The sequence below is a fragment of the Callospermophilus lateralis genome, chromosome 8, assembly GCF_048772815.1.
Source record: "Callospermophilus lateralis isolate mCalLat2 chromosome 8, mCalLat2.hap1, whole genome shotgun sequence".
Lineage (NCBI taxonomy): Eukaryota > Metazoa > Chordata > Mammalia > Rodentia > Sciuridae > Callospermophilus > Callospermophilus lateralis.
This window is the reverse complement of record NC_135312.1, coordinates 55363962-55381475: the sequence shown is the minus strand read 5'-3', so window position 1 is coordinate 55381475 and position 17514 is coordinate 55363962. Positions and strand designations below refer to the sequence as shown.

Genomic DNA, 17514 nt, shown 5'->3' with positions numbered 1-17514 from the left:
AAATAATTTTTAATATTCATTACACTTTGTTTTTCTTAAGGTTTTGTTGGCAATGCATGCAAATGTGGAAGATAGGGGAATCAAAGGTGACATTACACCTTTAATGGCTGCTGCTAATGGAGGACATGTCAAAATTGTGAAGTTGCTGCTAGCTCATAAAGCCGATGTCAATGCACAGTCTTCAACAGGTTGTATTTCTTTTTAAGTTTCGCTAAATAGTAGCATGCTTTGGTAATACATGTTTCACATGGAAGTGATCATTAGTGTTGCTTTCACAGTTCCCGTATTTCTTAGAGGTGTTACATATTTTCAAAGTGTTTAAGAGGTTTAAATAGAATATATTTTAAATATATTTTAAATGAAATTTCTTCCAATTTATGAGGGCTGTTACATACCCTTTTAAAGGGCCTTTAGATTAGATGAAACACTGATTCAGTTAGAAAGACCAAGATGATGATCTTGCAAAATGGAAAGGTATGGGTGATATGTCTCAAACCTTGGTTTGCTGTATTTCTGGTGAGAACAAGAAGGGAAATTGGGAAGAATTCCCTACTGTTATTAAACTGTAGCCTGGTGGGGGGTGGTGGTGGTGGTATATAATGAAAAATTGTGTTCCATCAGGACATAACTTTAGCCTAAATTCATTTTCTTCCCAAATAGATTTATGAAGTTCTAAAATTATATGAAAATACATTTTGTTTATTTCCTCTTTTTAAAAATTTCAGTTTTATTAGATTATTTAAATAAATTTGAAGGTCTACATGGAATTTGTATTTTACTCAGACATGGGAGGTTTTTTATCATCAGGAAAGAATGTTTTTGAAATCACTTTAATTTTAAATTAGAATTAATTTAAAATTTAAATTTAATTTTAAATCTGGTTAACTAGTGTTGGAAGTTGTAAGTGAAAAATTTATGTGATTAAAAGAAATATGGTGTAAGATATATTAGGATGAATAATTTAGATATATAATTAATTCATTAAAAAGAAGCTTATGAAACATTTTTTTTGATTACTGTTAAAAAGCATGTTTCTCATTTGAAAGGATAATCAGTTTCAGGGAAGATTTGCTGTCATTTTACAATTCTACAATCTTGATGAGTGTATGTGATTTTCCTCACATATTATTTTACATGGAAAGGTAGCATAGGTGGTTAATTTGAGAAAATTAAATTTCAATAAAAAAAGGAATTATATGTCTATTATTCAATATTTATTATGATTCTAGTTTTCCCTATTTGTGTTCTTCTTACTCAGATGTTTTATTTTAGTGTTTTATGTTAACATATTTTTGTTTTTCTTTAATAAAATAGGCAATACAGCACTTACATATGCTTGTGCTGGAGGCTATGTAGATGTTGTAAAGGTGCTCTTGGAATCCGGTGCTAGTATTGAGGACCATAATGAAAATGGTCATACTCCTCTTATGGAAGCTGGAAGTGCTGGACATGTGGAAGTAGCCAGATTGCTGCTAGAAAATGGGGCTGGCATTAATACGCATTCCAATGAATTTAAAGAGAGTGCCCTTACATTAGCTTGTTACAAAGGTATAGTATAGACCTTTTTTGAACCAAAATTTTTTAACATGTGAAACTAGTTATTTTATATAACCTTTTTAAAATTCAAATAATAGGACAACATGATAATAGTATATAGTAACTAATTAAATGTTAAGTATTTAAAGTATTTGAGAGTTTGTTTAATATGTAAACTTTTAAAAATAGACTCGATATTACAAATATTTTCAATAAAATGAGTACCAATTGATTTAATTGTTTTTATCAGAAACAGTTATTTGATTTTAATATGAATTTTACTTTTAAGAGGATTTTGCATGTTGGGAATATTTTGCCTGATACAAAAAATGGGTACATGATATTTCAAATGCCGACCAAACTAAAAATTTTGGTAATACAGAAAATACCCTCCTTTAGGTAGGCCAATTGCTTGAAAAGATGCCACAGCCACAGAATCAGACATTTCTCAGATTCCCACGTGTATAACAGATATATGACAGATAACTATAATGTAAGGTGTTTTTTTTATTTTAAAGGAACTTTTAAAAAAGTAGATGACATCTATTTTGTGTCTGTAAAGACATTCAGTTCAGTGTTTCATACCATCTGCAGCTGTGCCATATTTGTATCATAAACAATTGGTTGGTTCTTGGCTTTGCTGTATTAAGAAAAAGCTGTTGGAAGATCAGGCAGAAGATTTAAGGACGGACTCAAGTCTCAAGGGCTGACCCTTCACTTGCACAAGCTTGTGAGTGGGTGACTTCTTAAATTTCACACCCTACTCCTAAATTTTTTCAACTTAGTTCTGATCCTGATGTTGTTTTGTTTTATTTAAGAGTGGCTGTGGTTGTGTGATGTGGATTAATTTACTTTAAAAACATAAGAAAATAATGCTTTAAATACATAAATGAGTAAAATATAAGTTAAATTTGAAAGATATAGTTGATCTTAAAGTTCTTCTGATAACTGATGTTAACAGATTTTCTGATAGGGAGCACAGCTGAAGTCCTTTACTTCCCTAACTCTCTTTGGTAATTAGGCAAAGATTGGTCTTCACTGGGTAGAAGAGTTAAACCTTGGAGCAGGCTGATTGGGTTATTCTCTCCCCTTTTCACAAATACTTTTAAACCCAGAACTCTGTGCATTTTACTGAGACTGCAAGTAACCAACCATTTTTGCCTCTCCCCTTTGCTTGTATCCCCATTCTACTTTCCAAAGCCTGGGGCTTGCAGGCTTTGATTAGAAGCTGGGTAGAGAACTGAGTTAGTGGAGTATATCTCTACTACTTCCTTCCCTTTCTTTTTTTCTGGTGAGGTTTCCTGGGACATAGATTGACAAGGAGACAGGAAAGAGATAGAATTCAGACTGTCACTGAGCTTTGATATAGGTCTTCCAGTGGGAAGAATGACAGAAAAGGGATGTGTTGATAGTTCGCAAAAACAAGATGTGGCAGATGCTATACTTACTGAAGTAACTTTTAAATGTTGCTTATGACTCCACTGTTTGTCTCTTCTTCCCAAGTCCAGTTGATTACAATTGATTATAGATCATTGCAAATAAAAGTAGGGAAGGGGATCTTTTTCTATATTTCCTTGCATAGTATCTAAAATACCATTAGTGGTGTATTTTTTAACCACTCCTGTATATGTATTTGTATCATGGTTAATTTGAAACTATATTAATATGTGTATATTTGTGCATATATTTATTTTCTAAATGAATAAATGTAAATTAAGAGAAATTTTCAAGAATATTTTTATACGTGCTCTTCCAGTGTTTAAGACTATTCCTGAAAAGTTTGTGAATTATTAGAATTTAAAACATTTCCTCATAGAAATTGCTTGAATGATGATCATCTCAGGGTACTAGTTTATGAAAGCTAATTTATTCCATGGCATACATAAAATAACTATAGCATGCCTGGGCTCATAAAAAGTTATATAGAGAATATTCTGGATGTTGGAAAATGGCATCTTTGTACACCTCTAGAAGGAATTCTAGGCAGCAGACTTAAGTGAGGAGTAGAGCAGCATGGGCACTTATATAATTTGTTTTTGAAAGTTGAGGGTGGCTTATAGTTTACTTTAGCAGTATATTTATAACTTTAATACTATATATAAATGTAAATATGTAAATATAACTGATTTCAAATCATTTTAAGTGAAATATTTTTAAGTAATTTTATTCACTTTTGGTTTAGGACACCTAGAGATGGTGCGATTTCTTTTGGAAGCTGGTGCAGATCAAGAACATAAAACAGATGAAATGCACACTGCTCTAATGGAGGCTTGCATGGTAAGTCTAGTGAATTACATACATGAAATATATACCAGATAGGGAAACACAGATCCTAGTGTACAATAAGTCCCTTTTCCTTGTGTACAAAGTTCTGTTTATTATAACCTTACTATTGAGTAGAATCCTGGCTATCTGAATTAATAGTTTTCAGAGCTATTCTTTTACTTTCTGAAACTTTAAAATATTTCTGCATTTTATTTGTCTCATAATTTGAATCTGGTTTTATAGTTGACACGTTAGTGACTTTAAAAGGCTGGTCAGTGATATTAAAGAGGAAAAAAATAAAAGAGTATTATTTGTGTTACATAATTGTTCTTTTGTCATGTTTTTTTCCTGAGCCATAGAATCCTTTACTAGGAATTGCTTCTCAGCATTTGTACTTGGGAATTTGTCATAATAGTATCCTTAAACTTTTGTATCAAAGAAATTGATTAGAGTGAAATTACGTATTTCTGAAGATGACATGTCAAAGAAAAAGACCCCAAATGGATTTGAAGTTTCTTTTCTTAGCTTCTCATCTAAGAATGATCATTGAAAGGATGTTAAGTTTTATTTACTTGTTTTTAAAATATTAGGTACCATCATTTTAAGACTCAGATTTTCTATTGTTTTTCCTTTTGTCCAAATTCTAGAGTTTGCTTAAGTGAATTATTCTTTTGAACAAGTTGTCCTTGAAGATTTTGAGTTCCTCATTTGTAAAACGAGGATAATACCTTTCCCTGGGGTTGTTTTGAGAGGATTCAGTGAGCTTTTGTGTATAAAACATGCCAATAATATTAACAGTTACAATAATTCCCCTTGATAAGGAAAATTTAATCATATTGCCACCCTACACTAGGGGGAAAAAAGCTTATGTATCAATTAAGAAATTAAAATGGAATATTCTATAGGACTAACCTACATTCCCTGGATGTAAATATTATAAGTAAATGAAAGGTATTTGGAGGGGCCAGATATTTGGAAGACTTACTGACAGTTAAGGTTTTTAAATTGGACTTGAACAGAAATGTAGAAGTGAACTTTTCAGGGAGGATTCAGGAATGAGGAAATAGCAAAGTAACCATGATAATAAGACATTAGAATTGTATGTGACGAGTACATGGACAAAAATGGGCAATGGGCAAGACAAGTGCAAAAGAAGATGAAATGTTAATGATGTAAAAGGGGGCAGTTTTCATTGAAAGGAAAAGGAAATTTTTGAAGTTGACAGTAATTAGATAAGCTGTGAAAGAGTGACTAGAAAGAAGACAAAAGATAATAACTTTTTCTTTTCACTAGTGTTTAAATATTGAACAGCAAAGTGTACTTTGTGTTCATCTTAACACATCATATATCCTTTCCAGATTCCTCCAAAAAGTATTGCAGTTTTCTTTTTCTACCTAAATAAGTTTGCTTACTCTTTTTAATGAAAATCCTATTTTCCTTCTCTAAACTTTATCCTTCAGCATTTAAATTTGTTTGGCCCAGTGGTGATATTATCTACGGTATCACAGTAGTCTATTGTTTGATTTAATTACTATTTTCTTTTTTAATGGTTAATAAGTCTTTGATGGAAGGTATCAATTTTTTGCTTGTTTTATATCCTCAACTGCTGTTCCTACTTCTGTGAATTTATTCTCCTTTGAATGGAGATCATTAAGCTTTATTGTATAGTAATTAAGAAGTCTTCAAAATTTGTAAGATTTTTAGTGCTTCTGATAAAATTTTTTTAATTGCATTATGATTAGGATGGCCATGTTGAAGTAGCCAGGTTACTTCTTGACAGTGGTGCCCAAGTGAACATGCCTGCTGATTCGTTTGAGTCACCATTGACTTTGGCTGCATGTGGTGGGCATGTGGAACTTGCAGCTTTACTTATTGAAAGAGGAGCTAGCCTGGAAGAGGTCAACGATGAAGGTTATACACCTTTGATGGAAGCAGCTCGTGAAGGACATGAAGAAATGGTGGCATTACTTCTAGGCCAAGGTAACCATATCAGCCAAGACACTAAATCATAAATATGTAACACATGAGTATAATTTTGTAAAATTGAACTTGAATATTTTATCATTCTATAGATGTACAATGAGATTATTACCTAAACTTATGATAAAGTATTTGGTCTAAAAAATGACTTGTATACATGTTAAACATAGACTAATTTGAACAGTTTTCAGAGTCATAAACTATGTGAATAAAAAAACAATTGGGGTTTGCATAGACTTGTGTGTTAGGGAATATGAAATTCAACATTACTCAAGCTAATATATGGAGGGACTTTTGGGGGGGAGCAGAACAATTATTAATAAATGTTAGGGAACTAGTGTTTTGTAGAATAATATGGAAACTCCACCACAAGGAAGAGAAAGAATGTACATCAGATGTTAAGTACCTCAGTACATAGAAAACTTCTTTTTTGGGAAAATTGAAACACTTTATTGTATTAAAATTAAATTTCAAAGTATTCCCCCATATCTATAGTTGTTCCCTGATTTTGTATTTTTAATAGTAAAGTTTAGTTTGTCTTGTAAAGTTAAATTCAGGACAAATTTAGGAGTGGTGGTAATTTTTTAAAAATTTGTTTATATTTTGAGGCAATACTGGCTAGAATTTTGAAAGTATAGGTTTTGGAGCAGGCTTCTTAGGTTTGAATCACAACTCCACTGCCAATTTTGTAACTTTGGATAGTTTTTAACCTCGTGTGCCTCAGTTTTCTCTTCTGTGAGGTTGGTGAGACACAGAAAGAGGAAAAATATGTAAAATATATAAGTGTATATATGTTTATGTGTATAGATGAATATGTGTATATATAACATACTCTTAGAACAGTGTTTATTATGTAGTGCCTGTTAAACATTAACTATGGTTATGATGATAATAGTGATGATAGTAATGTTGTGATGTTGCAGAAGCTAATTAACCTCAATTTTCTTAGGTGTAAAATAGAGCTATTGGTAATACCTAAACAATTTATAAAATCCTTTGAATATTGCCTGGCAAACAGTAAGAATTTACTAAATGTTAGTCATTTTTGAGTCCTTATAATGAGCAGATATAACTTATTTTTCTGGGTCCTCATATGACTTATGTTTTCTGGCTAAATAAAATACTGTTGTAGCTCTGTACATTAAATATGGACTTCTGAATACAGTTAATGGTTTTCTTTATTTTTAACTGCCTCATGAATAGGAGAATAAACACTTATTTAGAATAGTAATATACATGTTCATTTATCAGATTTTGTTTATTAGGCAACAACCAAGTTTTACTTATGTCTAGAATACGTTTTATGAATGTCATTTATTAAAATTTTTATTTTAGGAGCAAATATCAATGCACAAACAGAAGAAACTCAAGAAACTGCCCTGACTCTAGCTTGCTGTGGAGGCTTTCTGGAAGTGGCTGACTTTCTCATTAAAGCAGGAGCTGATATAGAGCTAGGGTGTTCTACCCCTTTAATGGAAGCTGCTCAAGAGGGTCATTTGGAGTTAGTTAAATACTTACTAGCTGCAGGTAGGCATTTTTGCATTTTGGAAAAACTTTTTTAAAAACATGATTTATTTAAGTAAAAATGTCATAATGCCAGTCTTTTTTAGTTTATAATACACTGTATGTTGAAGACAAAGTAATATTCTTGTATGTGTATTCTGAGTAATTCACCTTACTATCTTTTTTTTAGAGTATTTCTAGATGGATCATTTATTTTAATCATTTAATAAAGTGCTTCACAAAATTTTTCCTCAGAGTTAAGCAGTGTGAAACATATAGGCTGTATGATTTACTATCTTATGAAGTATCCGCAGTTTTAATTTCAAGCAGTTTTATTTGTAATTGTTTTTTTTCTTTTTTGCTTTTAAAGATTCTACCAACATTTGGTTTCTAGAAATGGATAAGGTAATTTTGTCTAATTTGAGGAGATATGGCTTACCCATAAGAAATTTCTATGTTCATTTATGTCTTTTGGTTCTTTGTATTATTTGTTAACACTGCTGCAGGAGCTAATGTTCATGCAACGACAGCAACAGGAGATACAGCACTAACATACGCCTGTGAAAATGGTCATACTGATGTAGCAGATGTCTTACTTCAAGCAGGAGCAGATCTGGTAAGCTAAGTCACTTTTTAAAATGTTCATTCAAAAAGACAAGAGGGGCTGGGGTTGTGTCTCAGTGGCAGAGCACTTGCCTAGCATGTGTGATACACTGGGTTCGATCCTCAGTAGCATATAAAAATAAATAAATGAAATAAAGGTATTGTGTCCATCTACAACTAAAATTTAAAAAAAAAAAATGAAATCAAGCTGGGCATGGTGGTGCAAACCTATAATAAACCTAGTGGCTTGGGAGGCTGAGGCAGGAGGATCACAAATTTGAAGCAAACCTCAGCAAAAACAGAGTTTAGTGAGATGTTGTCTCTAAATAAAATACAAAATAGGGTCAGGGGTGTGGCTCAGTGGTTCATACCCCTGAGTTCAATCCTAGTACCAAGAAAAAAAGCAAAACAAAAATAAAATAATTCAAAACTATATGGAGATTCTAGGAAAATATATTTTTACTTCAAGGTTTTTATTTGTTTGTTTGTTTGTTTGCCATTCCTTTTCTCATGTAGGCAGTCTTTTTTCTATACCAGTCTCTGTTCTTGCTAATAGGACTGTCCAATCCACTATGCCTCATTCCCCAAAGAAAAAGAAAATTTTTGTGTTGGAAATGTTAATAGAAATTAGTTTTTCCTTAGGTGTTTTCTATTTTTAGAAGTTTGTAATTACAACACCAGGTTTATAATTTGATATAAAAAGGTAAACAAATATGACTTAACGACATTTCTATAGCTTTAGAAATAAATTTTGCCTACAGTAGTCTGAGAATTATTAATTAATAAAAGTGCTAAAAGCATGAAGTATTTAATAAGTAATTTTCCTCCCAAGTTGTTTATAATTTAGTAAGAAAGGATAAAATAGTAATGTCATTATAAGGTAGATTCTTTATAGATGTCACACAGGTAAAGTGCAGAAAGTTTAAGCTTAGAGGATCTGATTTCCTATATTTTGGACTAGGTAAAGTTTAGAAAGAGGATTTGGCAATGTTGAAGCAAAAGAGATAGTCTGGTTAAAAAAAATACAGTGAGATCATAGTCTATAGCCTAAAAAGTAGAAAATAAAGTTCGTTAATATGGGGCAAAATAGTTAGTCTTCCAGTGTAGTCTGTGATGAAGTATGAATAAGACATTAAAAAGTAGGATTGAGTTAAAATGTAAGCATATTTTCATGGGACTGAGTTTCTGAGATTAACAGACAAATGATATTTCCTGTAGAAGTTCATAGTTTATGACAAATTCATATGCAACTAGAAACAGGCCTGTTGAAATTAACTTCAAAAACTTGTAATAATACACTTAATTTCTCTTTCCTCATTTACTAAAAGGGCTGAATTAGATTATTGTTGTGGCCTCTTTAATTCTGAATATATTCAAAACGTTTAATGTGTAAATTCTATTTTACTTTTGTATAAAGATTTCCTTGTTAGACTTTGAGCCACTTAAGCTTAGAAATTCTATTTCCAGAGCTTACCACAATAACTATGAAACAAACAGCACTGTAAGGTTTAAAACTTGTTTAGTTAAAGGATAAGGAGAACAAACTACATATTGACTGGAGAAAAATCAATTTTTCATCTTTTGTGAAAATCCTGTCAAAAGATTTTTTTTTTTTTTTTCAAATGAAGACCTGAAAATGTCTTTACTATTGTTCTCAATTGCCCAGTGATCTCCATTGATTCTCATCCTTTTTTGGTATTCTCCAGAAAGCTCTATTAACATAATTGGTGGTTTTGGAAATAAATCATCATTAGTTTTGTAATTTTTATATAAGGTAAAATAGAAAATAAATATTTCTTGAGTGGATGATGATAATGCCAATTATGTGCTAGAGTGCCATACACTGTTCCAGTTTCTTTTTTTTTTTTAATAGAGCAGAAATTACAAGATGGATTTTGATGAGGGTGTCAACATCACATGACTGCAGCGCTTCCCTTTTTTTCCCCAATTAAATTAAACCGAGAATGAGTCTCACTGAATTGAACCCTCAGTCCTCCTGCTTCGTTCTCCCAAGTAGCTGGGATTATAGGAACTCACCACCATGCCCAGAGATTCCAGTTCTTAAATTATTTCTATGGAACATGTTTCTAATATGTGATTTCTTTAATTTAAAATTATATTTTATTAATTTCTTTCTCATGATATTTAATGTATTTATCTTGAAATTAGTTTATTTTTTAATTAAGTGCACTTTTAAAAACAGGAGCATGAATCTGAAGGTGGAAGAACTCCTTTAATGAAAGCTGCAAGGGCCGGTCATGTTTGTACTGTTCAGTTCTTAATTAGTAAAGGTAAGTTTATATAAAGCACATGTTTTTTTTCCCCCAAGGATGTCTACCTATATCCTTAGGCATTTAGAGATTGAGGGATATGGAGCATTTTCGGGGTATAGAATGATATGGAGGAGAGTTAACTTATTTTGTTCATCTTAGTATTATCTTGAAACATGGGTTTTTGTTTCTGCCACTGAGAAATTTGTGGCAAATCCCTTTTCTGCTTTATATTTACTTGGGCCTAAGTTTTCTTCTTTATAAAATATAGGGAAATGGTTATAAATATAGCATAGAAATATTGTTCAAGGTTGAAAGGTGGCAAAATGCATGAGGATTTTAATTTATGGCCAGTAATTCTAGTTTGAATACCAAAGACCGTGATGACCAAATTAGCATGTTATTATTTCCTTTAAATTATTTCTTAGGTATTTACTATACCTAAGCTCTAGTTTTTCAGGAAGAGTTTAACACATTTTTTTGTTTAAGAGATTAAAGATTCACTTTTGAGTACCTATTGATAACAAAGTTTATATGGCCATATTAAATAAACTATAAATTTGTAATGGTTTATAGGTAAAAAATCAATAAATGACTGGTCAAATCATTTTAGGCATTTTGAGCATACATTTGTGATAGGTTTATTGCAGTATTTTTAAGAATAGAATTATTACATAAATACTATACCCTCTTTGGTTGAGTTTGACTAACATTATTTCAGTTTGTTTCTGCCATATACCATAATTCCTTATAGTAATCCAACTCAGGGATAGATAAATAGATAGGCTTTGAGTTGAAAACATATCTGTCTTTATTCTCAGACATTTCCTAATTAAAAAAGAAAAAAGATGGTACTCTATTGTTAGTTCTTTACATATTTAGCCCATAGAGTGCAGTGTGGATTATCTTAATTTTTTTTCTCTCATCTTTTCTACCAAAGAATATATGTATAAATTTACAGGCCTTTGCAAAAATTTTTCTAACTTGTATATTTCTCATTTCTCTAGAAGTACTCCACTTCCTCATCAATGTTTGTAATTGTCAATCTTTACACTATTAACTCAAATAGATACTACTGATTTATATTTAGTTTGTATTTTTCCAATAATTAGTTGAATTCCACTTACTGGTCATTATTATAATTTTTCTTGCAAAATGTGTTTTTAGTTTTGATAATATCCAAATTATTCACCCTTTCCTTTGTGCTTTGCAAATATTTTGTTTGAAAGACATTAAAATAATAAACAGACAAGGTACAAAGAACAGAATTTTCTAATTTTGATGACATACAAATAACAAAAATTGTCTCTTTAAGATCATGCTTTTGGTATCTTATTTAAGATGTTCTTGTGTAAGCAAAGATCAGGATTTTCTTCTATAGCTGTGCTCACTTAATTTTTTTCTGTAGATCCTACTGATTTATGTAATTTAGGAATGACAATTTTGTTTCTTCTTATGTTTATATATTTGAACTGTTTTTTTATTTTGCTGCCTAGGAACTCCATTGTAACAATGACAAAAAAATATGATAAAGATCAGTATCTCATTCCAGACTTTAAAGGAAATCTATGTAACATTTCATAGTTAGCTTGGAGAATTTTGTACTTTTTGGATATTTTTAACTATGTAAAATAAATTTGCTAAGACCTAAAAAAAAAAAAAAAGAAAGAAAAAGAAAAAAAAGAACTTAAAATGTAAATACAGTTTTGTATTTTTTTAATGTGATAATTACCCTGAGGGTAATACTTGTTTTGGTTTTATTTTACTGGTTCATACTGGAATATGTATGGATGAAATTATATTTGTCTGGGATTTGCTTTAGAATAATTCAGTGTGGCAGAGAATTGATGTGGGGTTATATGAAATGAGGTTGCCCTGTGTTTATAATTGTTGAAGCTAGGTAATGGTTATGTCTGGCTTCTATATGTAGGTATTCTATCTACTCTTAATGATTTTTAAATTTACCATATTTTTAAGAACAAAACACTCTGATCAATGTGATTTTTCATGTCTTCTCTGTTTTAGGAGCGAATGTGAATAGAACCACAGCTAATAATGACCATACTGTACTGTCCCTGGCTTGTGCAGGGGGTCATCTGGCAGTGGTGGAACTACTTTTGGCTCATGGGGCAGACCCTACCCACCGTTTAAAAGTATGTAACTCAAGTGTTTTGGGTTGGATTTTGAATTAATTCTTCACTTGAACACCACAGACTATAATGTATAAGTTGTATTTATAATGCCATTCTGAGTATTAGTTTTGTTTTATTAGAGGAAGTGCTCCTTACTAAAAGCATTATTTTAATGTAGCCAGGACCTGTAAGCTTTTTCTTCTTAAATGATTCTGTAAACTAACTTATTTTTCCCCCTCTATATGCATTCTTTTTAGGATGGCTCTACTATGTTGATAGAAGCTGCAAAAGGTGGCCATACAAGTGTTGTTTGCTATCTTTTGGACTATCCTAATAACTTGCTTTCCGCCCCTCCACCAGATGTCACTCAGTTAACACCCCCATCCCATGACCTAAATAGGGTAAGATTTAAAACTAAAGCATTTTATATTGTGTCTCCTTTATTTTCTTTTGCTTATTGTTTCATTTTTAACTAGATTTTTTAAAATTATAATATATAATTTCTTTATGTCTTATGATTAATGAACATCTGGCGTTATATTCAGATTCTAGATTGATGTGATTTTGCTTTGATTTCTTCTGAAGGTTACAACAGCAACTTAAATTCAAAGCCCATTAGAAAAATGTCAAAGGGGCTGGGAGGTATAGCTCAATGGTAGAGTGTATGGTTAGCGTGCACATGCCCCTCCCTGGGTTCAATCCCTAGTACCACCCCTACTAACAAAGAACAAGTCAAGGAAAATAATTGAACTCTAGCATATTTTAAGTAAATATGTTCTTGTTGTTAAAATATTTTTAATAAATCTCTATCTTATTCTTCATTAGCATATTACTTAATGTATTATGTAGGCAAAGGTGAAATAATCAATTTAGTGTTTGTTGTCCTAGGCACCGCGTGTACCAGTTCAAGCACTGCCCATGGTTGTCCCACCTCAGGAGCCTGATAAACCACCTGCCAATGTTGCCACCACTCTTCCCATTAGGAATAAAGGTCAGTTATACTTCTAAAGACAGTTCTTACATGTTGTCTATTTGAAAATAAGATTACAAAAATTCTAGCCATTTAAAATTATTTTTCCATAAAAAAATGATTTTTTATTAAGTTGGCATACAGAGTCTTTTTTTTTTTTTGAACCAATGAGAAAGATGTTATTGGGAGAAAAGATAGTAATAGAGCTAATCTATGCTAGAATTAGAAGGAGAAATTCAGATGCTCATTTTTAATGGAATTCTAATTATCCATGATATCCTCTAATAAATAGTAATTTTTATTCATGTAAAATGTTAAGCTGGGTATAGTTGGTTGATATTTTTATAAATTACTTAAATATCTAATGTTATAAGGTATAAAGATTAATCAAGTTGGATCAAAAATTAAAATTTATTTTAAAGAAACTGGTTTAATATAGATTTTTATATCTGGGATACCTTTTCTCAACCAATAATTCAAAGTTATTTCAGATAGATATGTTAATTTCTCTAGAATTCTGAGATCCCTATTTGACTTGTGGATGTTACACCATGCATGTTCTTAAGTTATGTCCCCAAACATTATACCTACCAGTTTGAGTCAAAAAAAAAAAAAAAAAAAAATTTTTTTTTTTAAGTTTAACCTGAAGAACCAATGCAATTTTTTTTTTTTTTTTTTTTTTTTTTTTTTGGTTTTGGCTACCAATATTCTTTTCCCAACAAGAATGCTAAGTATTTCCACCAGCTCTTTTCAATCACTACTACCAACCTAGAGCCTTGGCACCTTTTTCAATTGGTTGCTAAAACTGTAGCCAGATCAGTCTAATCACCTGGCTGTCAGAAGATAACTGTGGATGGCGTAGTCCAGCATCTTTTCTTCCAGAGAAACTGAATTCCAATTCTCTACTGGCCAGGTAGCTGTGTGAATATTGAATTTATATCTTTCCTTTGTCAGTCTTGAAGATGATAGGCCCTATCAAAGAAAGATGTTTTAGTTGGATTTTAATTTCTTACTACTTCTCAGAGGTTTGGGGCACTCTGTGTGTGTATGTGTGTGTATTTAAAAGGCACAGACTATTAAATGTGGAAAAACCTTGAGGGTAGAGGTCTAAGTTTTCTCTGCACCGTAATAATTTAGCATTATTTTTCTGTTCTTATGATGAGTTTTTACATCTTTATGACCATATGAAATATCTACACATAATTAGATTTTTCTTTAATTGCACCACTTAGATACCACAAACCTGCATCCCTCTATTGTCTAATTTTTAGCCATGTGATAGTTTTAAAATTCTGAAATTAATTTTCAAAGATTAGTCTATGCACATAAAATACATACATTTTATATTTATGATAAAGAAGGTGGACTTGTTTTTAACTCCTTAAAAGTGCATTTTCACCTTCTATGAATATGATAACTTGGTGCATAACTGTTGGCACTAAACCTCCCAACAGTAACTCTGTAATGAGGATGCCATTCATGTGCACTTCTGAGGGGGTTTCTTTTTCACACAGCTGCTTCTAAACAAAAGTCCAGCAGCCATTTGCCAGCAAACAGCCAGGATGTACAGGGTTACATCACCAATCAGTCTCCAGAGAGCATTGTAGAAGAGGCTCAGGGAAAGTTAACAGAACTGGAACAGAGGATAAAAGAAGCCATAGAAAAGAATGCACAGCTGCAGTCCTTGGAACTGGCACATGCTGACCAACTTACCAAGGAGAAGATCGAGGAACTGAACAAAACGAGGGAGGAACAGATTCAGAAGAAACAAAAGATTTTGGAGGAACTACAAAAAGTAGAACGAGAGTTACAACTCAAAACTCAGCAGCAGCTTAAAAAGCAGTATCTAGAGGTTAAAGCTCAAAGAATTCAACTTCAGCAGCAACAGCAACAGTCTTGCCAACACCTGGGACTACTGACTCCTGTTGGGGTTGGAGAACAGCTTTCCGAGGGAGACTATGCACGGTTACAGCAAGTGGATCCTGTTTTGCTTAAAGATGAACCCCAGCAGACTGCTGCTCAGATGGGTTTTGCACCAATCCAGCCTCTGGCGATGCCTCAAGCTTTGCCTCTGGCGGCAGGTCCCTTGCCTCCAGGGTCCATCGCAAATCTTACAGAACTGCAAGGAGTGATAGTTGGACAGCCAGTACTGGGCCAAGCACAGTTGGCAGGGCTGGGGCAAGGAATTCTGACAGAAACACAACAAGGGTTAATGGTAGCCAGCCCTGCTCAGACCCTCAATGACACGCTGGATGACATCATGGCAGGTGGGTTTATATTGTTATGAGCAGGTATCAAATATGATTTGCTTAAGGCGAGTAAGAGTGTTCCAGAATTTTTTGCCATTGCCCAACTTGAAAACTATTTTTGGACTCTTGACCCATGTATATCTTTAGAAATACTAGTTCAATCTCAGAAGTTTTCAGACGGATACAGGTTGAATTAAAGATTAGTTTCATTCAATACAAATGACTGAAGCTTTCTGGCTTAGCTGAGTAGCCTGGGGATCTAGGTTTTTTAGTAATTGGGTTGATGTTTGATTTTTGCTTTTTTTGTTTTTTGTTTTTTGTTTTTCCCCCCTTTTAAGTTCAGGACACTAAAATTGAATTTTGGCTTTTTTGCCTCAGTATTCTCACAAATAAACTGGAAAATTAATAGAAATTGAAGTAAAAAATAGTAGGACACATCAGAAAGTTTATTTAAATCTGTGAACAAAAATACTTTATATCCTAATGCACGAGACTTCAAACCTGATGGATATTTAAAAACAAACAAACAACAACAACAAAAAATTAAGTATCTTTACAACATTAATAAAGTACCAAACCAAATAGGGTTTGATTATACTGTATGTATAATTTTTAGCCATGTGATTTTATCCCCTGTGAATGTACATGTGTAGTCTCTTTCTCACTGTATTATGGAAGATGTTGTCCCCTGATAGTATCATAAATGATATATTTTTAAATGTGCAACAGAGAAACCTTATTTCATTATATTTAGTTTTATTGGCAAGAAGTAGTTCTTTAGAAGGCTGTTTTAATGATTTTTATTTGGATGCTTATTTTATGTGAGTTCTGTAACATAGTAGTGGAATGAGATTTGATAGGGTTATCTGCCACAATAATGCTATACTAGAAAGATAATTTGAAGAAAGGAAGGAGATTTGAAAAGGAAAAAAAAAACAAAGGGAATAAATTGTATTTTGATAATTTTATTCTGATTTCTCCCCATTTTTTTATTTATTTATACTTGGATGACTGCCTTTGTCTACTCTTAAAACTATTTTTCAGTAACATCGTATTATGATTAAAGTATACATTATGTAAATTTCATCTTTTAAAAGAATAAAAGAAAATAAGTTCTGTAGTGTTTAGATATTTGCTAATATGCAGAAACTAAGAAACTAGTTAAAGAGACAAAGTTTGTATTTAAAATTGGTCTAAATTTTCCCAGTCTTTATTGGTCTCAACCTCAGCAGTAATATGTGGAAGCAGTAATAGGTGAAATGAAGATTTCTGCTTCAAATTAAGATCTCTGCTAATCTTAATTTGAAATAAGAAGAATTGCTAGCAATAATTAATAGTAAGAACTGTAAAAAATCCCAATATTGATAAGTTTATGATTTTTCTATGGATTTGAATGTTATTGCTAGTCACCACTAAACTGGTTAAAATAATAAGTAATAAAATTTTAAGTTTTTAAAGTATTCTGTGAAAATTAGAACACAATAGCCATAAATCCTTAAGTCCTGTGTCCATGGCCATTAACTTAGATCATAATAGTGTTCTATTTTGTCAGTCTGACTACCAGATATATAGCATTAAATGTTACTTATCCACTTAATGAAGAAATGGACATTCCTTACCAATCAATGTTTAAAATTTTTATATACTGTCAGTTTACTTAATGTACTTGGGCATAGTTGTCAGCAATGATTTGTCAGTTGTACATTTTTTTTATGCTGTTGAGAATTATCAGAGGTTTGTAAAGTAGTTTTTCTGTTGATTCGTATCCACCCCCCATAATTTTTGTCTGTTTCAGGTATAACTTATATAAGACAAATACTTGTCATACTATAAAAATACTTTCTTTCTTATGCTCATTTATAAAAGAGGAGAAACAGCCAGGAGGAAGAGCAGAATTAAACAATCTACGTGCAGCTAATCCCTAGTACCCTCATGTTCCCAGGTGCATATGCAGGTGTGCATACTTACACAAATACACAAACTCATACACTCTTTTTCTGCAACTT

At 31.9% G+C, this 17514-nt stretch overlaps 1 protein-coding gene across 6 annotated transcripts in view; it reads left to right on the top strand.

Annotated features, from left to right (window-relative positions):
* Ankrd17 (ankyrin repeat domain 17) overlaps positions 1-17514 on the top strand; it is a 150091-nt gene that overhangs the window by 78686 nt on the left and 53891 nt on the right. For 4 of the 6 annotated variants that reach the window (XM_076864963.2, XM_076864964.2, XM_076864962.2 and 1 more), the window contains exons 5-15: positions 41-188; positions 1315-1548; positions 3719-3813; positions 5544-5781; positions 7117-7308; positions 7791-7900; positions 10091-10178; positions 12183-12310; positions 12547-12690; positions 13178-13280; positions 14774-15526. In XM_076864963.2, coding sequence (XP_076721078.1) covers positions 41-188; positions 1315-1548; positions 3719-3813; positions 5544-5781; positions 7117-7308; positions 7791-7900; positions 10091-10178; positions 12183-12310; positions 12547-12690; positions 13178-13280; positions 14774-15526 — 2233 coding nt within the window. The remainder of the gene's footprint in view (positions 1-40; positions 189-1314; positions 1549-3718; positions 3814-5543; positions 5782-7116; positions 7309-7790; positions 7901-10090; positions 10179-12182; positions 12311-12546; positions 12691-13177; positions 13281-14773; positions 15527-17514) is intronic. The other 2 variants (XM_076864967.2, XM_076864966.2) reach the window with 1 other exon arrangement.